The sequence below is a fragment of the Neolamprologus brichardi genome, chromosome 22 (genome assembly GCF_056152115.1).
Source record: "Neolamprologus brichardi isolate AB-2024 chromosome 22, ASM5615211v1, whole genome shotgun sequence".
NCBI classification, from domain to species: Eukaryota; Metazoa; Chordata; class Actinopteri; order Cichliformes; family Cichlidae; genus Neolamprologus; species Neolamprologus brichardi.
In genome coordinates, this window is record NC_142124.1 from 23,933,983 (window position 1) to 23,960,338 (window position 26,356).

The 26,356-nt window shown below is 40.8% G+C and overlaps 4 protein-coding genes across 4 annotated transcripts; all 4 read right to left on the reverse strand.

Annotated features, from left to right (window-relative positions):
• Positions 1-1,982: 1,982 nt before the first annotated feature.
• Positions 1,983-4,726, reverse strand: LOC102790580 (glutathione S-transferase A-like). The gene is made up of 6 exons (XM_087835397.1): positions 4,503-4,726; positions 4,353-4,418; positions 4,067-4,172; positions 3,365-3,483; positions 2,698-2,783; positions 1,983-2,592 (listed from the first exon to the last, which is right to left on the reverse strand). The coding sequence occupies exons 1-6, from the start codon at positions 4,668-4,670 to the stop codon at positions 2,463-2,465; spliced, it is 675 nt and encodes a 224-aa protein (XP_087691523.1). The 5' UTR covers positions 4,671-4,726; the 3' UTR covers positions 1,983-2,462.
• Positions 4,727-7,701: 2,975 nt separating this feature from the next.
• On the reverse strand, positions 7,702-10,251 carry LOC102789995 (glutathione S-transferase A-like). The gene is made up of 6 exons (XM_006795184.3): positions 10,000-10,251; positions 9,791-9,856; positions 9,489-9,612; positions 8,773-8,891; positions 8,084-8,169; positions 7,702-7,990 (listed from the first exon to the last, which is right to left on the reverse strand). Exons 1-6 carry the CDS (start codon positions 10,249-10,251, stop codon positions 7,861-7,863), a joined length of 777 nt encoding a protein of 258 aa, XP_006795247.3. The 3' UTR covers positions 7,702-7,860.
• Positions 10,252-12,838: 2,587 nt separating this feature from the next.
• Positions 12,839-16,794, reverse strand: LOC102790861 (glutathione S-transferase A-like). Its single transcript, XM_006795187.3, has 6 exons — positions 16,550-16,794; positions 15,869-15,934; positions 15,654-15,759; positions 13,736-13,854; positions 13,535-13,623; positions 12,839-13,406 (listed from the first exon to the last, which is right to left on the reverse strand). Exons 1-6 carry the CDS (start codon positions 16,715-16,717, stop codon positions 13,274-13,276), a joined length of 681 nt encoding a protein of 226 aa, XP_006795250.2. The 5' UTR covers positions 16,718-16,794; the 3' UTR covers positions 12,839-13,273.
• A 2,953-nt stretch (positions 16,795-19,747) lies between these two features.
• On the reverse strand, positions 19,748-23,306 carry LOC148096772 (glutathione S-transferase A-like). The gene is made up of 6 exons (XM_087835251.1): positions 23,023-23,306; positions 22,105-22,170; positions 21,902-22,007; positions 20,337-20,455; positions 20,163-20,251; positions 19,748-20,058 (listed from the first exon to the last, which is right to left on the reverse strand). Exons 1-6 carry the CDS (start codon positions 23,188-23,190, stop codon positions 19,926-19,928), a joined length of 681 nt encoding a protein of 226 aa, XP_087691377.1. The 5' UTR covers positions 23,191-23,306; the 3' UTR covers positions 19,748-19,925.
• Between the last annotated feature and the right edge of the window lie 3,050 nt (positions 23,307-26,356).

A 26,356-nucleotide genomic window follows, 5' to 3' on the forward strand; every position in this document is an offset into this window, starting at 1 on the left:
AAATTTATGTGCCATTTTTCACGTCACGCTGTGCGCCACGTTATTGTTTACATGAGATGAATTGCAGAATGGCAGATAGAGACAAAATACTGTTACTGTTAATCTGACTATCTTCAGGTTTTACACGCTTACATATACACACGCTGTTACTGCTGTTACCCTCCATTTAGAAAGACAGAGGCGTCACGGTGTAATTATTTTAGGTGTAGTTGTTTTTTCCTGTGTAATAATATTCAACATTGCTATCAGTACATTTTTCCAAAAATGCTTCTCTGTGCAAAATGGGTTTAAAAACATAAACAACTGTGGGATACTGTTTGCCCGTGATTTGAAGAGCCCAGCGCTGCTCCCGATGCAGGGAAAATTAATTCTGCAGGGGAGACCTACCTCGGCACTTGTGCAGGTGAAATCAAAGGGAAGATATGCTTCACCATATTTTCTAGTCTTTGGCTTAGAATGAAGTTGGTTTGGAAACCTATTCAGCTATGCTTCATCTCCTGCTTTGCAAACGGATGAATTCAGCGTCTCCATCATTGTGAGCAAACACGTCTGATTCCTCATAGAGAATTTGCTGTACCTTACTCTGGTCATGCTCAGGCAGGTGATCTAAATCAACATTTGGTTGCCATTTTTCTTCTGCGTTGTCAGCCCTGCAATTATTTCTTCCCATTACTGTGTCTATTACTGGTTGAACTTACTGGGGTAGCGCACAGAAGGGTATCATTGTGTGGTTCTGCGAGCCTCTGTGTAGTTGGATGGATGTTTACAAGTGTACTTTCAACAATTTCCCCAGTAAATGCTTTTGGAGGTTAAAAAAAAAAACAAAACATCATGCCTGAATTGAATGAACTGAATGGAATTCTGGATTGGAATTTTCCCTATTTTAGAGCCGCTAACCGGCACATCAACAAGCGCAGGAAATAATTCCAACCCATCTGGCAAGTTACATTCTACATTGGCCTCTACATTGGACTCAATCAACATGAATCCTCCTCCAGGAAAAGCTCTCATGTGACATTTCACCTTGCAGATCTGACTATTGCGGTGGATGGTGAGTCCCTTCTTGCCAACTCTCAATACTGGGCATTCTGACTCTTCCAGGGGTGGCTTTGAGTTGACCACACAGACAAAACTTTCAGCATCACTCTTCAGAATTATACAAATGTAACCAAAAAAAAAAACTTTAGGCTTGACTCTCTTTCTCTTTTTATTTTCAATATTATATTTTAACAGATGGCTATTTTCAACTCTCTAAATTTATATTACTTCAGAAGTCAGATGTTGAAACTCTGGAGTGATGTCAGGTATATGCATTAGTGAGTTGCAGTAGGAAAGTTGGAAAAAGAAGGAAAAACAGAATTTATTTTTGCTTCTCTGGCAGGTAGAGCTATTTGGGTATCACAAGCAATACAGCATAACATTTGTTGTTTGTGCTTCGCTGCAGCACGTCTGTGGACTCGGCATATGGCTTATTCAGCAAGTTATAGTTTTACTGCTGTTTTATAACATCCACTGCCAGCATTATGGATTGTTAACCTCCTGGTGGAGCAGTTGCTCAAACTTTCCAAATGGAAAATCCAGGTTAAGGGGGAGTTCCAGATAAAAATTCCAACTGGGAACTCAAAAATTCTGTCAATACATTTTGTCTTCCCTTCCGTAGTCTCTGTTTTTTCTGTCTCTCTATGCTTTGTTTGTGTTTCCTATGTTATGTTATCTCTGTTTCTTTTTCATTTCTCTTTCAAATCCCGTGATACATTTGTTCTCCTGGGACTTAAACTAGCTATCCCATTAGGAATTAAAAAGAAATAAACACACACACACTTGTTTGTGATGCCGAATATAATTCTAGTGTTTGTAGAACTTCTTTATAATTTGTGAGTTGGGTAGCAGGTGACTGTGGGTAGCAGGTTGTTTTTTTTGAAGCACAACATATACCAGATCTTTGTTTTTTGGTATTTTGTTTGTTTGTTTTTTGTCCCCTGGATTTTGTAGAACAGATCAGTGTTTCATTTAATGTGACTTTGATGTCTTTACAAATCCATGCAGTGATTGCTCAAGTGTTGCTACCTAGATAGGAAAGCTCAGTTTCAAAGAGAAGAATGACAACAATCAAGTAAAGCGTTAAAGTTTTGATTTAGTGGCCTTTCCTGTCAAAACTGCACAGCTGCAGGATGGATTTAACCCTCTCACACATAGTGGTCACTGCAGTGGACAGCTATTCAAAGGCTTTTTTTTTGTATTTGTGTCAGTGTTGATGGTATACTTGCAAATAAACCACTACATTGGACACTGATGTGTCACTCCATACACATCAGTTGTCCACCTAAGTGGACATGTAAAAAAGTCTTTGAAAAGTATATGTTTAAAAAAAATCATCACATTGTACTGAAATACACGGAATAGTAACAAATTAAAAACACAACAAGGAAAGATTGGCTTGTCAGCTGATGAGCCTGTCAATCTCAGATGTCTTTTAAAAAGTCCTGTCCAGGGGTGTCCTTCCAAAGTGGAGGCCAGGTGGCTTTGATGCTGGGTCTGTCCTTCAGATTTTTATGGTATTCTGACAGTTTGGGGTAACGTTTCTCACTTAGCCTGCAGGAGAGATCAAAATCAGAGTGAGTTCATTGCTGTTTATTATTCCATTCATTCATCTTGCCAAGCAACTAAACGTCAGCCTTAGTAAAGTAGCTTACTTACCCCATGCGGAAGAGAAGAGCAACGCTTGGATAAACAATCACATCAGCCATTGAAAAGCTCTTTCCTGCCAGGAAACCACCTGGTGTCTAAGAGAAAAAGAAAATAAAGCGCTTTGAGGGGAAAACACTGCAGAACTCAGATTCTAAATATTCCACAGTGTGTCTTTACATTTAAAGATAAGTAAAATATTTACGTAAGATTTTTACACAAACAGCGTTAGCGTATATATTGACTGTTTAAATTTGGTACAGATAGTCTGCCTGGCTTTGTCCAAATATCATCCAAACATGTCCTGCTGCTTTGTTTTTCTTTTTTAACTTTTGGAGTTTTTCTAACCTCAACCCAGTTTTCTTAAGAGGCTTTAGAATCTGCCAGATTGTAGGAAGGTTTTTCCTGTGACTTGCCTGGTTAAAGAAAAGAGTTGCATCTCTGTAACACAGTGCAATAGGCTGTTTGGGTGTAAAGTACGTGACTTTACCTCCTCCTGCAAAGATTATGTTTGCGTCAAAACATAAACTTTCCTCAGAAAAAGATTCCCCGACTGTTTCTCCCACTACAAAGCAGTTGGAGCACAAAGCCAGAGCAACAAAGCTATGTAGGTATAGGTTTTGTGCACTGGATGCTTGTTTAGCAGTAGAGTGAAAGTGCGTGCGGGTCATTCACATACCTTCTGCAGGTGTCCCTCCCACATCTGCACCTCGCCAGTCAGCGTCTCCTTGAGTCTCTTAAAGGCAGATTCGTGCCTCTCATTCTCCGGGACCCTCCGGTTGTACATAAAAACATCCACTGCAAAATATCAGAACAGACATTTCATGAAGATATTCACTGTCTGAGGATTTAAAGCTTTGAGAAAAAAGAAAGTTTCCACACACTGCACAGCATCCACTTCCATATTTTGTATTTTTGGTATGTCTGTGCATTGCTGTGTAACATCAGGCTGTAGGCTGTAAATGCTTGCTGTGATAAACGGAGATTAACATCCTGTTGTGAGGGTTACTCCCAAGGAAATAGTGCGTTATGCCAGAGCCTAATTATGTGAACACACAACTTATTATTGGGTGGCATGTTTTTTGAACAACGCTGACCTCAGGAAGAGCAGGGGAACCAACTCTGAGGAGGTTTGCTGAACGCATGAAGTATCAGTGGTTTAAAGGTGACAGGTTCGTGCGTGATGTTGCCAATCATTGACTCAAAATCCCAAAAGGCAGATCTTTTAATGGCAGCAACAACAGCTAAGTCATGTAGAGAGTGAACATGTCCCACTAAAACCTCACTAAATGTAATTTGGGGGATCGGACGTGAAAGTGCAGGAACTCAACAGTTATGTCTTTGTGGTTCAAAACCAGAGAGAAGATTTAAGCTAACATACCCATTTTCTGGTGAAGCGTGTTACCCTCAAAGGTACGCTGGAGCACCAGGGCTTTCTCGCTGGAGTTCACAGGGATCAGTTTGGTTCCCTGGGACATGTACTCACACTGTTGGTCGGGACAGGAAAACAGTAAGTGTTATAAAGAGCAGCAAAAAGCTCTGGTTTCTTTTACTCTGCAGTGTAGGGTGCATGTCCAAACAATCATGGTAAACCTAGTAATCCCTCAACTTGACCTCCAACAACCTATCTCCTTGACAACAAGGCAGTACCTTGCTCGAGTTCTCACCTCCAGGAAGAAGCATGCACCGTAGGACTCGTTGATGATTTTGTCCCCACATTTGAAGGCAGGAAGCTTTAAGACAAAGTGGAAAAAAATATGAATAGATTAAAGTTCAAGCATTCAAAGTCCAGATTGAAACTTGTGATGCAAGCCTACCTGTCCCCTGGGGTTTACATCCATGACTTCCTTTGACTTGTGCTCTCCTTTCTCGAAGGACAGCAGTTTTTGGTTGTATCCCTGCAGTTTCTTCTCCTCCAGAGCGATCATTACCCGCCAGCATGGGGGAGAGCCGGAGCCCCACCAGATAGTCATGTCCTTGGCCATGATTTCAGAGTGAACAGCTTAGTATGGCAGCTGAAATTACTGAAGGTTAGAGATAAGAAGACTGAAGCCACAACAGCTGAAACAGTCTCGTTTTATAGCAAAACTCCAGCCCTCCACATCCGGATTGGTGGATTTAAGTCCCGTCCCATTTTGGTCTTCTGACAAGAGATCTCTTACCCTCTTACATCACAACCCCACAGTTTATATGAGATGATAATGAAAGTCAGAGATTTCTGCAGCAGCACAGTTAAATTTATTGACTGTGATTTAATCTAAAGCTGCTCGTATTCACAGGTGTGCAAAACTGTCATTTTTATGTTGAAAAACTTTTGGAAATGCAAACAAAACAATTCACCTTCAGATCAAATCAAGTGCACAGAGTAAAGTGACACTGGGCGCTTTGCTGCCGTGCTCCCGTGCAGTTCGTTCAGATGTCATCATTCCTGCACGTTACTTGTGTGTGTGCTTCATTAATACGGTTGCATGTCAACAGTCACAACCTTGGTATCCATCTAATGTGCATATGTTAAACCCTTAAAGATTGTTCTTCATGCATTCATATATTCTTACAAGTAATGCTGTTGATTTGTTGAAACTCACGGTGACTCAGCACTTTGTTTTCACCCCCTGTACACACATGCACACAATGCACACACGATTCTGGCACGTCTCTCACGTCCATCAATCACATTAGTTCTGAATGTGTCTAATATCAACTATTTTATGTATCTTTGTACTTACTTAATTTCATCTAGCACTAAAATATACACAATATAATACTAGTTGCTTTGTGCTTCATTCTGTAGGCCTTTGAATTCTTGTCAAAGTGCACTTGAACAATTGCCAATGCCAGCATAGCACTGAAGTAAACTGAAGTAAATCACTATCTCTGCTCTTCTGGGTCAGTTTCAGTGGACTGTTTCCTGAGTGAATGATTGCTAGAGGAAAGGCAAAACTTGTTGTTTTTACTGAAGTCCCTTTGTCCAAGTAACACACACACACACACAGCTGCAGCCCTGCAATATTATTACGTGCAAGTTTCAACAGTAATAGGCTGCATCGGGATTTCTCTACACCTAAAAGGAAAGAAAATGCATATGCTGAGAATTTAATTTGAAAATGTGCTTTCCTGTGTTTCCATTAATTCAGTATTTTCATTTTGCAGACGTAGCATGACACACTCCTTTTTTGAGCAAGCGTATATTCAGACGGACCATGCAGCAATGTTTCAAACAAGTCAGAATTGTTGTGGGTTCCCAACACACATACTCAGAAACAATTGTGCTTTTTGGTCTTTGTACTCTCCTTGTTCCTGTTGGTCACCTCCATACTCCATTCAGCCTGTTTTAAACTGCTGCCAGCTCTCCTTCTCATTGTAAGCCCGCTTCCGTCTGGTCCTGGTGTGCTACTGAATAAATAATGGAGGCAGGTTAGACAATGTGTAACAGGTGTCTCACACAGCCTCTATCCCATAGCCTTGCAGCCTGAATCACCTGCTCTCTCCCTCTTCAAACAGCTGAGCCAAAAAAACACACCCCACCAAAAGACAACCAAATGGGCCTATGAGGTTTTAAACTGTGATCACAGCAAACTTGGTGGACAGATTTGGACACCTCATTCAAATAATATTGCAAATAAATTTTCAAACTGAGCTGATGGCGCAAAAGGACAAGAAACAAGTCCCAAAGTTCTAACATCCAGAAGATTCAGGAAGCAGACCAGATAAAATGGCCAAGCCAGTGGGAGTCACTTTGCACAAGATGTTCTTTTAGGACTGACTAATTATGTAGGATTAGTAATTGTTTACAAAGCTGATTCATACAAACTTATTTTAACTTGAAGTGGTCAAAGTGGTCAAATTAAAGGACACTCACTGATCCTTAATAAGGAGAATGTGCATTTAACATAGCAGTGGAAATTCACAAATGACATAAAAAGGATTAATGCAAAGTGCCTCATGTATGCAACCTCATGCTGTCACGGACCATTTGAGTTACCTTTGTGCAGAAAAAGTGGTTGCACCACACCCAATAGATAAAGGACTCTTTTGATACGATGACCTTTCATTGCGCTTTATTTGTTTAAGCTTGTAAATGAGGGGGTGTCCGTAACCCGAAGGTCGCCGGTTCGATCCCCGAGCTCTCTGTCCTGGTTGTTGTGTCCTTGGGCAAGACACTTTACCCTACCGCCTACTGGTGTTGGCCAGAGGGGCCGATGGCGCGATATGGCAGCCTCGCTTCTGTCAGTCTGCCCCAGGGCAGCTGTGGCTACAACCGTAGCTTGCCTCCACCAGTGTGTGAATGCGAGAGTGAATGAATAGTGGCATTGTAAAGCGCTTTGGGTGCCTTGAAAAGCACTATATAAATCCAATCCATTATTAAATCCATTATTGTAAATACTATAAAAAGGAATTTTACTATAAAGTTAGGCTATTCAAGCTTTTCTGCTGAAGCAAGCCTGTTTATATTTTAGCAGCACAACACCACTGAAATTATCGTAGCTTTAGTAACAATAACTTCAACAATCACTAGAGGGTTTTATTGATTTTTTTGATCAGCTGAAGGCATAATAGTGTTATTGCACATGAATGCCTATAATGTAGGCATTAATATGCATTCATATCAAAAGAGTGGGTGAGAAAAGAAATTACTATGAATTCTACTGCAAAATGAATGCAAAAGCAGTTTCTGCACCACTGCAATGTAAGCAAAGGCCCGCCCACCCCAACGAAAAATCTGATGGCTTTGCCACTGCTCTGATTGTGACACGGCAGCATAATTATAGAAATGTTTTCGTAAACATGATTGTGCGATGTTTTCAGAGAAAACAAAGCAAAAAGTTTAATTTAAAGTTTCGGCTTATTGATCTCTCCTGTCAAGACTACACGGCACTAATGTGAGTGGTACTCTCGTTAAAATAGCATCAAAATTTTAAATTTACATTGACGGGTCAGGTTTGACACCAAAGGTCAAATTTTATTGGTGGAAATTTAACTTGAAAATAATGAAGCAAACAAAAATAAAACTTCGTTTTTATTGCTTTTACTCACAGCACAACAGAAATAAGATGACATGTTCAGTAACAAAAGTAACAAATGTTCAAATGTCCACTGCAGAGCAGCGCAGGGACTGGTAACAAATTAAAAACGCAACAGGAAAAATGTGCTCGCCAGCTGATGAGTTTGTCAGTCTCAGATATCTTTGAAAATTTCCTGTCCTGGAGTCTCCTTCCAAGTAGGAGGCCAGGTGGCTTTGACGCTTGGTCTGCCCTGCAGCTTTTTGTAGTATTCGGCCAGTTTGGGGTATTTATCCTCGCTTAGCCTGCAAGAAAGACAAAAGTTGGTGTGAGGTTGTTGCTGTTTGTTATTCAATCCAGGCAGCTACAAGTCAGTTTTGCAAATTTAGCTTACTTACCCCATGTGTAAGAGAAGAGCAACACTTGGAAAAACAATCACATCAGCCATGGAGAAGTTCTCTCCTGCCAGGAAACCGCCTGGTGTCTGAAAAAAAGAAGACAAAGAAAAAAAGATTTTGGATGGAAGCTAAAAAAAATTTTTTTAAATAGTTGGTGAAACTTGGCTTACTAATTCTTCTACATATATTGTCTCCTTAACAGCAGCTGCTGAGCATATCTCAACAAAAGACTTCAGACAATCAGCTCGTCATCATCCAAGTACTGTGCATCAGCCAACTGTCAACATTTGGTGCTTGTTTTTTTGACTTACCTCTATTTCCTCTTGAGGCAGTCTGGCCACTATTGTAAATAGGAAGGTTTTGCCAATGACTTGCTTAGTTAAATAAACATTACACTGACTTCCTGCACAATCTTGTACTGTGAGTTGGTGTTTTCAGGAACGTAGACATCAAATGTTCAACATCAATTGATATCTCTGTCAATAGATGTTTTGAACATTTTTTCCCTTTAAATCATTATAATGAGTCAAAATACCGAGGGAATGAAAAGAAAAGAAAAGACAAAGTGCTTTTACATGGTAGCACCCATTACATCCAACAGCTTATAACTTCCTGCTAGGGTTATTGCCTGTTTCTGCAGCTTTGTAGCTGTCGTGCTCTGGGTGCTTGTGAGTGCATGCGCGTCATACCTTCTTCAGGTATCCCTCCCACATCTGCACCTCAGTAGTCAGCGTCTCCTTGAGTCTCTCAAAGGCAGATTCGTGCCTCTCATTCTCCGGGACCTTCCAGTTGTACATAAAAACCTCCGCTGCAAAATATCAGAACAGACAATTACTGTCTAACATCAGGCTGAAGACTATAAAAAGGTACCCAAATAACATCTATAGCAGCTTATTTAAAAATGAGTGTTCATGTTAAGCAAATGATCATTTTGGTTACATGGGATTTTCTGGTGTCATTTCGACACTGTCTCAGGAATGTACTTGCGAAGCTAATTTGAGCACAGATTAACATCCCAGCATGTTGTGAGGGTTACTCCCCAGAGAAATAATGCATTATGTAACACTCTTAAGTGAAGGCACAGCTCTTTTGTGTGTTGCACGTGTTTTGAACACCTCGGACCACGTCTGTGAAAGTTGATGTCAAAGCCTCTGAGGTTTGCTGAAGACATGAAGTCTCAGCGGGTTAAAGGTTACAGGTTTGTGCGTGATGTTGCCAAGCATTGTTTAAAATCCCAAAAGGCAAATCTCTGAATAGCAACAACAACAGCTAAGTTATACAGAAAGAACTTTATAAGATTTTCTTTATAAACTCTGTAAATCCCCTGGTTTCAGTGTCCACATCAGCATACAGGGATATCGAGCTCAACAGGTATGTTCAGAAGGCCATGACAGAGTTAACATACCCATTTTCTGGTGAAGTGTGTTGCCCTCAAACACACGCTGCATTATTAAAGCTATCAAAGCGCAATTGTTGTCGGAGCCGGCGCAGTCAGGAATCAGCTTGGTTCCCTGGGACTTGAACTTGGACTGAAAACAACACATGAAAGCGCACGGAAACACATGAAACGAGCAACTGTTCTGAGGTGCAGTGCACCCTGCGGTGTAGGGTGTCTGCTTATACAAAGCATTGCAGAGCATGCAATCACCAGTCGCCCTCCAACTTAACAACTCCTCAGTGACATGAAATTTTAAGTAAGGTTCTCACCTCCAGGAAGAAGCATGCACCGTACGACTCATTGATCACTATGTCCCCACATTTGAAGGCAGGAAGCTTTAAGATAAAGTAGAATGAATGTTATTAATATATACTTCAAAATTAAGCATTATTATTTGTAATTGCACAGTGAATATAAAGTACTTCAGGGGGTGGGGGTTTGAGTGCAGTTTAAAGGTATGAATGTGATGCAAGCCTACCTGTCCCCTGGGGTTTACATCCATGACTTCTTTTGACTTGTGCTCTCCTTTCTCAAAGGAGAGTAGTTTTTGGTTGTATCCCTGCAGTTTCTTCTCCTCCAGAGCAATCAGCACCCTCCAGCAGGGGGGAGAGCCGGAGCCCCACCACAGAGTCATGTCCTTGGCCATGATTTCAGAGGTTAAACTGAGAGCTGAAGTTAAAGGGAGGTTAAAGATGAGAAGACTGAAGCTAGAGCAGGTAAAGAGCCTCATTATACAGCAAAACTCCAGCCCTCAACATCCGGATTGGTGGCTTTAAGTCCCGTCCCATTTTGATTCTCTGACAAGAGATTTCTCACAGATAGCGCGGTGTGAATTATTTATTGAGCGAGATCACGCACCTGCATTTTACCTGACATGATGCTGTCGGAACATTTTTGTTGCAGCACAGTTTGAAACATTTTGTTTGATAAAGATTGTTGTATTCACGGCTATTGCAAAACCGCACCAATATTCTGAATTTCAGTGAATAATAATGTTTATAACGTTAAAATCAGGTGTAGAAACTAAAGTGAAAGTGAAAGTTTTTGTGGGGTTTATCAGAACCCAACTTTATTCCTGTGGGCTTTATTATTACGATTGCATGTCAACAATCACAGCTGTAGTTGACATCCATCTGTTATACGTATGTTAAAAACTGTTATCATCCTTGTTCGTGCTTTATAGATTCCTGCAGTGTTGTTGCTGATATTTTGAAACTCACAGTGACTCAGCAGTCGTGTATTTACAACTTCACACGCAGACGCTTACGCAACACTGGCACAGTTGTCACGTCTCTCTGTCTGATACCCCTGATTTTAATGCATTCTTTCATTTGACATCCACATTTCGAGCTTCACCAAATCCCTGCTTCTGTTTTTATTTTCTTCTTTTGTGCTTCTTTTATGGGTGGCTGTAGCTCAGGTGGCAGAGCAGGTCAGCCACTAATCAGAAGGTCGGTGGTTCGATCCCAGGCTGCCTCCTGGCTGCATGCCAAATATCCTTGGGCAAGATACTAACCCCGTGTTTGCCTACTAGTGGTGGTCAGAGGGTGAAAGGATAAACATTATTTATACTGTGTCCAAGCTGGGTCAACTTTACTGTTATTCCGGAGCCCAAGTGGTACAGGAAGCCAAAATAAGGACAAAGTGCCTTGGGGGCTTGTTTCTATACAAACAGGACTACAGTGAGATGAAACTAAACACGGAGGCAGGATGGTGGTATGGTGGCGCCAGTGTCCGGCAGCCTTGCCTCTGTCTGTGCGCCCCAGGGCAGCTGTGGCTACAATGTAGCTTGCCATCGCCAGTGTGTGAATGGGTGAATGACTGAATGTAGTGTGAAGCGCTTTGGGGTCCTTAGGGACTAGAAAAGCGCTATACAAATGCAGGCCATTTACCATTTACCATTCTTTCTCGTGTTAGTGTGCACTTGGCAGCATGGACTTCTGCATGAACAGCAGTGAAGAGAACTGCATGTTTGCTGTGATCGCTGTCTCTGCTATCTTGGGCTGTTTTTCAAAGAAGAGCTCGCTGTGGGATAAACTTCTGCAAGATTTCCCATACATGTCAGAATAAGAAGCAGGTTTTTCTTCTTGCCTTTGACTGATACATGCATACACATATATTGTGTTATTGTGCATTACTTTCAGTGTTTTCATTTTGCTTAGTTGGCATGATGTAAGCATTTTTTTGCTCACTACAGCAACAGTTTGTTTCTGATGTTTTTATCAGGTTCACTGATAACCTGGTAACCTGGTTGCATGCCACACGCATTACTTGTCCGTTAGTGGAATTTTATTTCCGTTCTTTTGTTTTCTTTGTCACACGAGGCACTCATTGAAAATAGAGGAACTCCTTAGTGCACCACCTTATATGAATAAAGGTCAACTGAGAGGATAAACAGAGGGCAAAGTCACTAGGTGGAAGTATTTTCTGATCTACTATACATCTGAACATTTCAAATTCCTGTGAGTCTTCATGCTCGGGATTGCATTTATTGTTATTGTTAGCAACCGCAGTGAACACACATGCGCTCTCCTATTCGGCAGAGGCTGTCGGGCAGGTTTGTGCAGCTCCATGATAGTTACTTTAACCTTTCCAAGCAAGTACAAAACCAGGTGAAGCTCCAAGAACTGAGTACCTGACTCAACTCAATTCAACAGGTACAGCGGAGGCACGTACTATGAAACATATTTAGCATAGTAGTGATATTTTGGGCCTTATCTGGCTTCATTTAACCATAACAACTGCATTCAGGATAAGCGGTCACACACAGTGTTTACCAGCTTGGTAATCCAGCCCAGGCTTTTTCCAGCACGTTCACATGAAAGGGGCAGAGCTGGCAGCATATAACCAGTCACAAACTGCTTCCTACAGTTTGTGACTTTTTTACAAAGAAAATCAAAAAATATGAAGAGATTAAATGAACAATACAGGCTATAAGCAACAGAGCTGCTGCTGCTGCTGCTGCTGGGTGTGGTAGCATTGTACAGTATAGTATTAAAACATGCTGCATGAATGTGTGGAGACTTGAAAATGCCGTGGTTACGACTGGAAGGCTATCGTATACAGACGTGACACCAGGCGAAAAAGAAAACTGCTGCTGTCAGAATGAGTGAAATGACGTTGGTGTGCGACAAAAAAGCAAACAAAATGCTGCAAAGCAAAAGAGAAATAAAACCTGTGTGAACTGACATTAACTGTGTCCCTCTCATACAAGTTCCCTGGTAAGAAGTTGACCAACTTTATAAAACTAAAAAGTCTGTGTTCATCCTGAAATTACCTCACTCAGCTTCTGATCATGCTTTGCCAAAAAAAAAAACAACCCTCACGTAAAAGGGTTTTAGTGGTGCCTAGATGTGCAGGATCTGAGTTCATGTTCAATGAATGATAAATGAGGCTGTGAATTTAACATAGCAATGTAAAATCATGCAAATGATATCAAATTGAAGCACGAGGCATTGGAGTTCCCTTTGTGTACAGAAAACTAGTTCTTAGTCCTTTTCTTCTTTAGCAAAAAATGTTCTGACTCTACTTCACTGATATAAATTTATTAAAGGTTAAAAAAAAAGTGTAGATTTCATTTTTTGACTGTTGGTTGATGCTACATGACATCTCATATTAAAAACAAACAAACAAACAACAAAAAAACTGCTGTTAATGGAACCTGAATCAGTCAACAGAAACTGTTGTTTGATATACACACAAACAAAAGCTGCAATATTATTATGCGACATTCATTCACGTCTGCATGAATGTCAGATGTCTTTCAGTGTGTCTTGTCCATCAGGGTTCTCCAGCCAATGAGGAGGCCAGCTGGCTTTGACACTGGGTCTATCCTTCAGCAGATTGTAATACTCTCCCAGTTTAGGATAACGCTTTGCAGACAGCCTACAGATCAGAGCAGAAGGTAGAATATAGAATATAAAGTTCAGTGACTACAGATCATCACTTATTATACTGATGAAACATGAAGGAGAAGGAGCTGTAATTTCTATTTCCTTCTCTGCCACTCTTACCCAAATCTGAAAAGATAAGCAACTGTAGGAAAAATGACCACATCTGCCAGTGTGAAGGACGGTCCTGCCACATGAGAGCCTGAGCCCAGCTTGGATAAAAGAAATGCAAATTACAGCACAGTTTGAATAAACCAAAGCAGGCGATGTCAGCTTGTGTTTCTGTGTGTGCGTGTGTTTGTGTGTGTGTGTGCCTTCACATACCTTCTGCAGGTAACCCTCCCAGAGTTTGAGTTCAGTGGTCAGAGCCTCTTTGTTTCTATTCAGAGCCGATTCATGTCTCTCACCTTCAGGAACAAACCAGTCGTAGTAGATAACCGCATCTGAAAATAAGCAAAACTCAATCACATGATGCTAAAAACATTTTTTACTGTAAAGGCATCGCAGCACTATTTTTATCATTGCCCTTTTCTGTTCTTATAGGAAACACCGACAAAAGAACAGCTTCCACTGTGTCTATACTGACAAAAGGGAATATAAGGTCACTGTCTCTGTATATAAGAAGTGCAGAAAGCTCAACAGGCACTTTTTTCTTCAGCTGAACATAGGATGGATACCGCAATATCTTCAGTTTTATCATGCTGGGATAAAACTGAGACCCTGAAGACACAACGAGAAACGCCTACATGAAACAGGATACATCAGGCCTGCAGCTTAGTTACCTATAGTAAAAGACTACCCACTGTCCAAGAGCCCACACTGTGACTTTGAGTTCACTGTTCTTTACAATATTGATGTTGATTTTATTGGGCAGCTGTAGCTGAGGAGATAGAGCAAGTCATCTACCAATTGGAAGGTCACTGAATTTTATTCCCTGACTACCTTTCTCGCTCACTATGTATTAACAGACCTCTCTGTGTTGAATCATATCTGTTATTAACCTCTGTCTCTCTTCCACAGCATGTCTTTTATCCTGTCTTCCTTCTCTCACCCCAACCGGTCGCAGCAGATGGCCGCCCCTCCCTGAGCCTGGTTCTGCCGGAGGTTTCTTCCTGTTAAAAGGGAGTTTTTCCTTCCCACTGTCGCCAAAGTGCTTGCTCATAGGGGGTCATATGATTGTTGGGTTTTTCTCTGTATCTATGAAGCGCCTTGAGGCGACTTTTGTTGTGATTTGGCGCTATATAAATAAAATTGAATTGAACTGAATTGAACTACTCCAGACTCCAGGAGTTTTCTCGAGCAACATCCTGATGATGACCACCTGATGCATCTGTATGTGCGCACAAGAGCATTTAGGTACAGGAAAAAAGTGCTTTTGTGTGACTGGGTGATGAATGAGGCTTGTAGTAAAAAGCACTCTCCGTGGTTTGTTAGTGTTATATAAGCAACACTCCATTTACTATTGTACCATTTCTTTTATCAACTCAGAGTCATTGCCAAGATAAAGTCCAGACTTCCTCAAAAGGGCCTGGAAAAACCCTTTTATCACTTCCCGCCTGGACGACTTTATTACTTCTACTTTGGTACAGAATAACCATCTCTGTGCCACCTGCTGTAAGTCAAGAATACAGCAGTTCATCTTTTCACTGGTATTGGAAATCATGAACACGTCCCTTCATTGGTTCCCTGTCCATTTTGGAATTGACGTTAAGATTTTATTGCTAATGTTTAAGATTTTTAAGGGGACTGCGACCTTTGTATCTGTCTGAGCTGCAATCATAAAACACATTCATAAACCTGTAAGAGCTCTGATATAAATGACTTTCAAATACATACAAAATCCACTGCTCATAAACTGTCTAAAATGTTTTGTTTTGGGTCTGGACTTATTTCAGTTACTTATCTCCATCATCATCTAACGTGATGGAACGCCAGTCTTGTAAGTTTGGCAGGCTCTGAAGGGAAGAGACTGCTTCCTCGAAGTTCACCCATATCTCCTCAAGCTGCTACTGCTAAGTCAACTGTAAAACTGTGTCAGGCAGTCGGCTACATGCATGTAACACCAACTGTTCTGTTGTTTGCTGAAAGAGCGACAATCAAGATGCCACGCACTCCTCACACATTTAGTGTTAGCATGGCGCACAGCTAATGTATTTGATGTTGGCAGTTGTTTTAATGTATCTGTGTAATGTAATGTATTGTTATTGCTTAAAAATTAGCACAAAAAAACTTTTCGTCTTACTGAGTTTGTCGTAGAATGTGAGACCCTCAAACATGCGTTGGTACATCAGAGCTTGTTCTTCTTGGCTGTCTGGGATCAGTTTGTTTCCTTGGGACTTAAACTGGCTCTGCCATTGAGGAAAGAAAAAAACGGGCACACATATGAGCTTGTTACTGTTTGTGATGTTGAATTTAGTTGTAGGGTCAGTATAATTCTTAATGAATTAGCATCCTCACCTCCAGGTAAAAACAGACTGCATAGGAGTCGTTCACAATAGTGTTTCTATGTTTGAATGTTGGAAGCTGTGGAAAAAAAATTATAACGTGAGCAAGACAAACTATCAAAGCTGCCATTTGAATCACTTGGATACCTGAAGTTTGCTACGTTAATTGCACTGAGAGCCGCCAGTAGCAGATTGCTATGATTACATATTGTAGTGCATCACAAAGTGCAACATATAACATATTGTAGTTTGTTTTTGCCTAAGTTAGCTGCTAAAGCTGTAGCAGGCATGTCACCCCTCACATCTGCAGAGCAACTTTTAATCCGTTATGCCCAAGGAGAAATCAGGTGAACAGGCCAGTATGTTAAGATCTACATTGGCTAAGATTTTGTAATATACCAACAATCAGTGTTGACAGAAGGGCACTGAACTGAAACAGCTGCTCTTGGGACACAGCCCAGCACTGGCCAAAGGTCAACTTTCACAGCTGCCTTTCTAAAAGTTAAAAAAAACTAAGAGGGGCAGGCTGAATAATGTTGTGTAACCAGCTTTACTTACCTAGTAGAGCAACAATACATAGATCATGTTGATGAGGATGAGGTTGTTGAGGTTATTATGCAAAGTGATTTTAAGCATTAGACTTAATAATATTGTATGGTACATTAGCTAAGGTGTAATTTTCTTAAGGCCCTACCTGTCCCCTGGGATTTATATCTAACACTTCTTTGGACTTGTGCTCCATTTTATCGAAGGACAGCAGTTTTTGGTTGTAGCCCTGCAGGTTCTTCTCCTCCAGAGCGATCATCACCCTCCAGCAGGGAGGCGATCCGGCCCCCCACAGCAGAGTCATTGCCTTAGCCATGGTTTCAGAGGGAATTCTTACAACTGAGAGTGAAGTTGTGGAGGGATGATGAAATGAAGACAGCAGCTAGAGGAGCACTGACAGATAGATTTATAGCAAGCTACAGCCCTTCCCATTTTATTGTTACGTATAAAGATCGGTGCCTTAACACAAGACAGATCAAACACGAGCAGCCCCCTTAGTAACAGCACTGCTGATTAACTATTAACTACATCTGTGTGGATTATGACTCGCCGTGGAGACATTGTGGCTCTCTCTTCTTTACAACGTTGCTTCAGTTCATTGTGGTTTGCGAGCATTCATTCATGGACAGCGCTGTTTTAAAAGGCCTGCAACAGCATTTCAAGGTTGAATCCAAGTTTCTGACTGGGACTCTGCAACACATTATTTTTTCTTTTTCTGTTATAGATTTGCTGTCTTGTCATCTTGTTGCTTGAACCAGGTTCAGCCAAGTTTTAGCTGTTGGACAGATGGATTAATTTCACCCTAGAGGACTTCGGGATCCAGAGGAGTTCATGGTTGATTCAACATTTAACATGCTAGTTGAGGTCCTGTGGGTACAAAACAAATCCTCCTCAGCCCAGCTTTACAGCTGGTGTGAGGTATTTGTGCTAATATGCTGCATTTGGATTTTGCTACATGTGGCGTTGTGCATTACATCGACTGTACAATTTGGTTTTGTCTGTTTAAAGGACACTGTTCCCGAAGTCTTGTGTTTTGTTGCAGACTCTCTGAGCATTTCCAGTCTGACCTAGGGATGAAATTACTGGGATGTCCGCTCCTAAGAAGATTGTGGTGTTGTGTTAACACAGTGTGTGACCAGCACACTGCCAAAACCTTCCTTTTTATAGTGGTGCTCAAAAAAATAACTAAACATTTAATTACCAACACTTGGCTGTGACTTATCCTCTCAGTTTCTATAGAAGCAGAAAGTTTGAACTTAGTTTTTCATAGGACTGCATAGAAGACTTTTTTTTCACATGACTATATAAATTGTATTTTTTTAAAGTGACAAAATCTATAAAATATAACACAAAAGTTTAGTGAGTGTTTCACTGTGCACATTGGTGGCTAATTTCAGGTTTAAAGAGCCCTCGAGTTGTTTTATTTGCAGTTCCTGATACCTCTCAAAATAGTCTTTGATCATGGTTTACATTTTAACAACCTGCTGTTTCCACATTGCACATCCACTGGTGATATCGCTGGATGATTACAACTGATAAAGGTTATACGGGGGGGCAGATAACATTCACAACTCACGTGATCATCTCTTAAAATCTGTTGAAAACTCACGATGACTTAGCATGTCATGTACATGGAAACTGTCCAATGGATGTCTCTGATGCCGCCTATGTAAAAGCAACCCCAGTTTCTCTGTGACGCGTCCTCACAAAACTCAGAGTAAATGTCCACCTGAGCAGTTCCAGAATCAGTGTGGCAGTGGAAAAAAACGCAATCACTCTCCACTACTCTAGGTCTGTTGTGGCTTCCAGATGATAATCTACCACAACAAAAGCACACGGTTTTCCTCCAACACACTCCTGCAAAGTATTATTTTCATGTTTTAATGGGTTTGACACAATAATTAAAAATTTCTCCATAATAAGAACTTTTGCACAAGTCTTCTTTAGCACGTCATGTTTATTTATTTATTTTTTTATTGGCTCAAAATGCAAGATTGCGTAACACTGAACTATGTGATTTATGCAAAGTCATGACAACACATGCATTCCTGTACTGTTATATGACTGAGGGGATGAGCCTGGATAGCTACTATACGACTAATGGAATTCAACTTTTGTTAAAATGCAAAATCATGCAAATGGTGCACTACTGAACTATCAGCCCAAAGCAATGGTAGCACAATGGATTTGATCAACTGTCGAACAGGAAAAGCCAGTTCTAGTCACGTAGCAGAATTCCTTTACTGTGGTGTGACTGGGAGGATGAAACTGGATAACTACGTGGCTTACTATTGAAGTAACCTGAACATGGTTAGATCACAGATTGTCTATTAGGGTAACAAAAGCTGCTGTGATATTACATTAAGTGTGAGGAACTCCCAGCATGAATCTTACTATAATGTGTGACTGTCTTCATTGCTTCTGCTTGAATTTGTGCAAGTCTAGCATACAGTGTTTCCCGTAAGGGTGAGACCTTCCGTCATGCATCGGTACATTAGTGCTTGTTTCTCAGAATTGTCAGGGGATGAGAAATATTCAACATTTTCCATGTTTTAATTCTTGCCGTTTACCTCGAGGTGTAAACATGCTGCACGTGGGTGAATGCAGGGAGCTAATAGAAAGAAACTGACAGAAGAAGTCAGGCTGTGCGGCTCAACATTGTGTTCCATAAGCATCTTAAGACTTTTGTTCGTTATAGAAAAACAGAGAAAGATTTGCACTACACAAAGAGTACTGACAGTAAGAGTGCAATGCCTGAGAATTGATCAGTCAGCAGTGTCCTATATCTGTGATGCCCCAGATGTGAAAAGAGAAGCAAATGCGCCAAAATGGCTTCAAATATGCGCTAGTTATTTATAGAAGTTCATAGATTCACAATAAATCGACAGCTGTTAATGAAAAAAATCATTTAAATTATTTAAGGTGACAATTTATTTTGCCACTCTTTCCTACTTCCAATATTACAATGCATTTTAAAACTAGAAACAAGCTTCAGTCTATTCTCTGAAAGCAGCAACAATAAAGCCAGGAGGTGTAAAAACTAGCAGTGAATTCTGGAAGTGATCCTGGGCCCACGCAGTGATTTCCATGACAGAATCATGCCAGTTTTTAATGCAGTGCCGCTTGAGGCAAAACATCCTATAATGATTTTTGGTCTGGGTGCTTGCACACATAGCTTTCTCCAGATTCACTGAACCTTTTGATGACATAATGTGCTGTTTTTTAGACTTTTTCTTCTCTCCTTCTTTTTTAAGATACATGGTAACTTGTATGGAGGCACAAGAGTTACATTGTTTTAAATGCGAAAATCCTAATAAAAAAGAAATATCTCCACAAAACAAGTGAATGTTTTTGTTTCTTGGAAGGTTTTTTATTGACATCACAGAAAAAGATGCAAAGTCATGACTTCTGCTGTGAAGTTAAACTGCTGTCAGAAAAAACGGAATAGGTATGAGTTACCAAAAGCTGCAAGCAAAAAAACAAGAGCTGCTCTGTCATTATGTAGCATCATCTATGGATGAATATCAGATGTCTTTCAGTGTATCTTGGCCCTTGGGGTTCTCCAACCAATGAGGAGGCCAGCTGGCTTTGACACTGGGTCTCTCCTTCAGCAGATTGTAGTACTCTCCCAGTTTAGGATAACGCTCTGGTGACAACCTACGAATCAGAATTAAGAAGGATTTCAAGTCCCATGTCTATAGATCATCCTTCATTTTACTGATGAGACCACATGGAAATACAAACAGCCTCTGCGTGCTTACCCAAACCTGAAGAGAGTGCCAACTGTTGGGAAAACGACCACGTCTGCTAGCGTGAAAGACGGTCCTGCCAGGTAAGAGCCTGAGCCCAGCTTAGAAAAAACAAAAAACAAAAATACAGTTGGAACAAATCAAAGCAGGCCGAGTCTGTCTGAGTTTGTGTGTTCATGCACATACCTTCTGCAAGTAACTCTCCCAGAGTTTGAGTTCAGTGACCAGAGCTTCTTTGTTCCTCTTCAGAGCCGACTCATGTCTCTCACCTTCAGGGACATACCACTCATAGTAGATAACTGCATCTGAGAAAACACAAAACTTTATATGTAAAATATTAACGTTACAGATGCAAAATGTTACCACTAGATGTCAGATTGCAGTCAACTGAAAACTGTTCTAGCACCCCTCCCAATTCAAATGCATAATCATCCCTATGGTGGCCGCTGTAGGACAAAAATATTTCAGTGAGCCGACAGAGATCATAATAATTACATTTAGACGGTTTCACATCACAGCTACAACACTGTTTCTAGTGCTGTTTGTGTAACAAAAGATTGTTGTGCACACTTGATTTTAACATATTCACATAATATCAGCACTTAGTGATAAATCAGGAAATTAAAAAAAACATATGGTCAATTAAATACACTGCTCAAAAATTACAGGAACACTTTGAAAACACCTCAGTCTCAATGGGAAAAAAATGCTTGATATCTACACTGATAGGGAGGAAAATGTGTCAGAAATTAAAATCACCAAGCTACAAAGGGCTGACTTCAAAGATGCCCTGAAAACCAAAGTGAAAACGATGATGTAGCAGGTTAGTCCATTTTACTGAAATGTCAAAGCAGCAACTCAAAATGGTGTGCAGAGGTGCTGAATTGGATTTAGGTCAGATGAGTGTGAGGGCAAGCTGATGTATCAATTCCTTCATCCTCCATGAACTCCCTGCATACTCTCATCATATGAGGCCGGGCACTGTTGTGCTTCTCCAGACCCTTTCCACGTCTGTTACACGTGCTCAGGGTGAACCTGCTCTCATCTGTGAAAACCACAGGGAACCAGTGATGAACCTGCCAATTCTGCTAGTCTATGGCAAAAGCAAATCTGGCTCCATGGCGTCAGGCAGTGAGGACAGGGGCCACCCTCATGAAGTCAGTTTCTGATTGTTTAGTCAGACATTCATGCCAGTGTGCTGCTGGAGGTCATATTCAAGCTCTGGCAGTGTTCGCCCTGTTCCTTCTTGCACAAAGGAGCAGATACTGGTCCTGTTGATGGGTTAAGGACCATCTACAGCCCTGTATAGGCCTCCTACAGTAACTTCCTGTCTCCTGGAATCTCCTCCATGCTCTTGAGACTGTGCTGGGAGACACAGCAAACCTTCTGTCAATGTTTCCATTGATGTGCTATCCTGGGCTACCTCTAGGGTCCAGGTATCACCTCATGCTAGCAGTAGTCATAATGACCCCAGCGAAATGCAAAACTAGTGAAAAAAAAACAGTCAACAGTTAAATTCATCAACAGCAAAGCAGCTGAAACTGATTTAAAAAAACCCTCTGCTACTAAACTGATCAGATCAATATCCCACAAGTGTAACTGACTTCATGCAATACTCTAACTAAAAATTGTTCCTTTAAAATTTGAGATATGCATTTTGCAGCATTCCTAAGTTCCTTGAGAGAACTGAGGTTTAGAGGAATAATTTATAAAAGCAGATATCAGGATGTGAAAATACAGATAATACTTACTGAGTTTCTCGTAGAATGTGAGACCCTCAAACATGCGCTGGTACATCAGAGCTTGTTCTGCTGGGCCATCTGGGATCAGTTTGGTTCCCTGGGTTTTAAACTGGCTCTGCAAGACATTAGGAAAAGACACACATTTAACTGGGGCACATTTTGTGATGTTGCATTCAGTGTGAGTGAATATTTTGTCAAAATGACGTTCTCACCTCCAGGTAAAAACAGGCTGCGTAAGATTCATTGATGACATTGTCTCCATGTTTGAAAGTGGGAAGCTGAAAAAGAAATTATAATAGTGTGAGCAAGAAAACTGTCATTAGGTACTGTATAACAGGTTTTAATGCTAAGGCTACTGGGTGTTAATTAGGTTAACTGTTTGTATATCAAACAAATACAATTTTTAAAAAAAAATTGATTACTTATTTTAACAGAACTTTACTGGGATAAAATAACATTCTGCAGTGTTTCCCATAGTTATGGTTAAAGGCCAGTTTCCAGTCTGATTTGGAGAGTGTAAAGAAAGATGTAAATTAAACTGCTTATTTTACTAAACTTAGTCAGCTGCAGGTTATATTTAAGAACCCATATTAAACGATACAACCCCTCATTTCTACATTTTATTAAGCACTATCCTGCTTTTGAGCTGTTCCCTAATAAATAAATTCAATAAGACGCATTTAAAGTGTGATGAATATATCCTAGTCAAGTTCAAACTGGTTATCTTAAAGCTTTAATATACATTTAAACATTTTAAACTAGTCGGTTTTTATGATAAATGAAGACAGCTACACGGTGAATTTCTCGCCTCAGATGCTTTTTATAAACACATTTCCGTTAACTTTTCTCTAATGTAAACAAACCGCCATGTTGGTGCAGTTCGGCTGCAAACTCGCGTGCTCATTTCTACACGTGTCAGCTCACGAGAAATGTTCGTCCAATCAGGTGCAGCAGGGCGTGTCCTGAAGTGTTTTCCTGCAATTCTTTATCCGTTAACCCTCCTGCAGCACAAAAGCGCCGATCAGCGTTTATAACCGTGACGTTAACGTGAGATTATTATATAACATTATGGCGCAAAGTCAAGTGTTGTGTTAGTTATAAGGGGTGGTGTGCTAAAAGCTCCTCCCTACCTGTCCCCTGGGGTTTATATCTAACACTTCTTGGGACTTGTGCTCCATTTTCTCGAAGGACAGCAGTTTTTGGTTGTAGCCCTGCAGGTTTTTCTCCTCCAGAGCGATCATCACCCTCCAACAGGGAGGAGAGCCGGTCCCCCACAGCAGAGTCATGTCCTTGGCCATGGCTTTAACTTGAGATTCACAGTTTGGACGGTCACTGAACTGGACGCACAAAGCAACAGCGCATAAGAAAATACCCAGTTACTTTTCTTATGGTTTGTAGGAGGTGATGTCAAGCTTTTATAAGAACGTGATTGCCATCTACTGGCTGGAAGAAAAAACTACAACTCTATCATCATGTTTCAGTTGCCTTCTTTATATTTTTGATAGTCACCATTGAATAATTTGTTGAAATAATAATAATAATAATAAATATTTGTTTGTACCTTCTGCACTTTGTGTAGTCGATGACAAGATGGTAATTACATTGTACACATCCTCCTCCAAATATTCACATATGCTCTGCCTCTATCCCAATACAATATAGTATTATATAGTATTTTAGCATAATTAGAAAGGTGACTGACCTGAAATAAACAAGCTGTTTTAATGAAGAATAACTGATGGAAGCTGTGTCAACATTTAATGCTATAAAACTTAATTCTGTTCCCGAACATTACTTTAAGTTATTTTTTTTGTAAGCAAATATATAAACAACAAGCATCAGCCTCGTGATGTAAAACAAAAATTTAAGTTGGTTTTGAAGACAGTGGTCAGGTCCTGATGTGAAGCAGCAAGCAGGTCCAAAGTTCAGTGGCAGCTACAGCAAAGGCCCGATCTCAGGTATATGCAGAAGCATCTGGTCAGACGACCTCAGTGTTATTTTGGGAGAGTGTGTAGTTAAAAGATCAAGAAGGTTGAGATGATGATGTAATCGATGACTCAGAAACAATAAATAGTCATAAAAAAATTTAAATCACCTCTTAAACACATCAAAAAAGCCAAAGCAATGGGACTATGGTCTTATGTGGTGACTGGCAAAAAATACCCCCCAAAAAAAAGCTGTTTTTGGCCGATGCCAAAATAAAGCCTATTTTAGTAGTCAACCCTGGATAAAATAAAAACATGAAATGCTTTCTCAAAGCCAGCAAAAAAGAGAAAGGGCTTAGCATTTGTAAGGAACCTCAGTTTGAAGAAACTAGCTCTGATTTGTTTATCAACAGCTTTATTAACAGCTTTTATTTGTTTATCAAACTTGAAGCTTTCACCTTTAGAGGAGGAGTGAGGGTCAGGAGGCCCGAATACTTCCACTTGTGTTTTTTGCTCATTTAGGTTTCAAAATGATTATTTATTTTTTTTGAGAGGGAGATAGATCAGTGAGTCATCAGCATAACAGTGAAATGAAATTCCATATTCTTTGGAAATTGATCTTAATGAGAGAATATAAAGGGAATTAAGTCATCCTAGAAATGACCCTTCCAGGACCCTACGTGTCAGTGGAGGAGGTGACGATGAAAACCACCCAACGTTATGGAAAGATTTCTCCTCAAACTACAAAAAGGTCATATTGCCACCCACTACATGGGACAAGGAGTGCTGTATCAAAGCTTTACCTCTTATAACACGATTTGCTGCTGCTGTGGTCAAGTTTTAAGAATAAAAAAATAAATCAAAAGAAAATCTCGTGAAAAATTAAGTTTACAATAAGCAAGCTGTTAAAATTAAAAAAAAAAAAAAAACGGCCATAAAACGAGCTGCTCTAATGCCTCAACATGTTTGTGCTCTCTGCTCGTATTACCTTCATATTAAATCATTTTTTGGATTTTTTTTATTTTATTTTGCCCGTCCCGTTTGGATCTTTAGCCATCAGAATTGTTTTCTGAAGGCCAAGAAAGATGGCAAGCGGATTTACTTTACCAAGTGGATCATTGTGGCCTTGCCATATTGGTCCATTTGATTGACCTTTATTATAATTATGTATTTATTTGATTTGATTTTAGGTTGTTACAGATGGGACGGACATGACTGGGGGATAGGACAGGGAGAAAGAATGAAAGAAAGAGAGGGAGAGGAAGAAAAAAGAAAAACAAACAAAACACCTTGATCACCTGTATGAAGATTTAAAAGAAAAACAGAAGAGAAAACACACAAAAAAGAGCAACATAATAAATGAACTAGCTAACAGTAGATACTAAATATTAAATGTTGTGCAGCACGTAAGATCGACAGCACACAGTGTGCTTTGAGGTAGGAGCCAAAAAGGGTGTAGTTTGTGTGTGTGAGCACCCGTGTGTACACCTGTGAGCATGAGCGCGCTTGTATTCAAAAGGTTCCTTCATGTAATGATCTGCTAGAGGGTGTGGGGAGCCATAGCCCCGTCCTCCAGGGCATGAAGAGACATCCAGACATCCAGAGACCCTCAGAGCACAAGAGACCAAGGAAGACCAACGGAGGGGAAAGAGCTGATGAGAGTCCCAGATGAGGGGTCACTCAACAGCCGGGGAGCAGAAGCCAGGGGGGGTTGCATTGACATGCTCGTGAGCTCCGCCGGCAGCCAGCTGTGGCAGAGTGACCGAGCCCCAGGCCCAGAGGCCGAGGGCACCCCACCCCCCGAAGGGGCCCAAGCGAGCCCCAGGCTCCAGGCCCCGACAAGCAGCCACCAGGAGTGAGCCAGTGAGTACCTGAACGCATATCCCCGGACACCAAGAACCACCAATGCACCGATGTCTGAGGGCGTCTGCCACTGGCAGGGGGAGGGGTGGGGGAATGTCTCCCCTGCACCCTGGTGACACACTTTCACCCCAAGGCCCTGCATGTGTGGGTGATTGTGGTGGAGCGGGAAGAGGGAGGCAGCCAGAGATGGGGAGGGAAGGAAGGGAGGGGCAAGTGCCAAGTGGTTTTAGCCATCCAGAGATAAATTGAAGCCTGTTGTCTAAAAAGTAGTGCTGAAAGTTAGGTAGATCTAATCCTCCTTTATCCTTGGTCTTTTGTAGTGTTTTTAAGCTTATATGTGGGGGTTTATCTTTCCAAAGAAATTTAGACATATATGAATCTAGAGATCTGAACCAATCTTGTGGCAGTTTAGTTGGGATCATTGAGAATAAATAATTTATTTTTGGTAAGACCATCATTTTTATAGCGGCAACCCTTCCCATGAGTGATATGGGTAGACATTTCCATCTAGGCAGATCGCCTTCTACTTTCTTTAAAAGTGGGATATGGTTTAATTTAGTTAGATCTGCAAGCTTGGGAGAAACATTAATACCTAAATATTTTATATTTCCTGATTGCAGTGGAGTAGAAGAATAATTATGGAAGCAACAATTAATCGGAAGGACTGTAGATTTTA

Bases quoted from the DNA above. Each gene is read 5' to 3' on its own strand.
- LOC102790580 (XM_087835397.1), bottom strand. From the start codon at position 4,670: ATGGCCAAGGACATGACTATCTGGTGGGGCTCCGGCTCTCCCCCATGC. The intron at 4,173-4,352 runs GTGAGAACTCGA...CCCGACCAACAG, and splicing joins GTGCATGCTTCTTCCTGGAG to TGTGAGTACATGTCCCAGGG. The intron at 3,484-4,066 runs GTATGTTAGCTT...GATATTTTGCAG, and splicing joins CACGCTTCACCAGAAAATGG to TGGATGTTTTTATGTACAAC.
- LOC102789995 (XM_006795184.3), bottom strand. From the start codon at position 10,251: ATGAGGCTCTTTACCTGCTCTAGCTTCAGTCTTCTCATCTTTAACCTC. The intron at 9,857-9,999 runs GTAGGCTTGCAT...TTTATCTTAAAG, and splicing joins ATGTAAACCCCAGGGGACAG to CTTCCTGCCTTCAAATGTGG. The intron at 7,991-8,083 runs GTAAGTAAGCTA...TCTTTCTTGCAG, and splicing joins GCTCTTCTCTTACACATGGG to GCTAAGCGAGGATAAATACC.
- LOC102790861 (XM_006795187.3), bottom strand. From the start codon at position 16,717: ATGGCTAAGGCAATGACTCTGCTGTGGGGGGCCGGATCGCCTCCCTGC. The intron at 15,935-16,549 runs GTAGGGCCTTAA...TTTTTTCCACAG, and splicing joins ATATAAATCCCAGGGGACAG to CTTCCAACATTCAAACATAG. The intron at 13,624-13,735 runs GTATGTGAAGGC...CTTTTATCCAAG, and splicing joins GGGAGGGTTACCTGCAGAAG to CTGGGCTCAGGCTCTCATGT.
- LOC148096772 (XM_087835251.1), bottom strand. From the start codon at position 23,190: ATGGCCAAGGACATGACTCTGCTGTGGGGGACCGGCTCTCCTCCCTGT. The intron at 22,171-23,022 runs GTAGGGAGGAGC...TTTCTTTTTCAG, and splicing joins ATATAAACCCCAGGGGACAG to CTTCCCACTTTCAAACATGG. The intron at 20,252-20,336 runs GTATGTGCATGA...GTTTTTTCTAAG, and splicing joins GGGAGAGTTACTTGCAGAAG to CTGGGCTCAGGCTCTTACCT.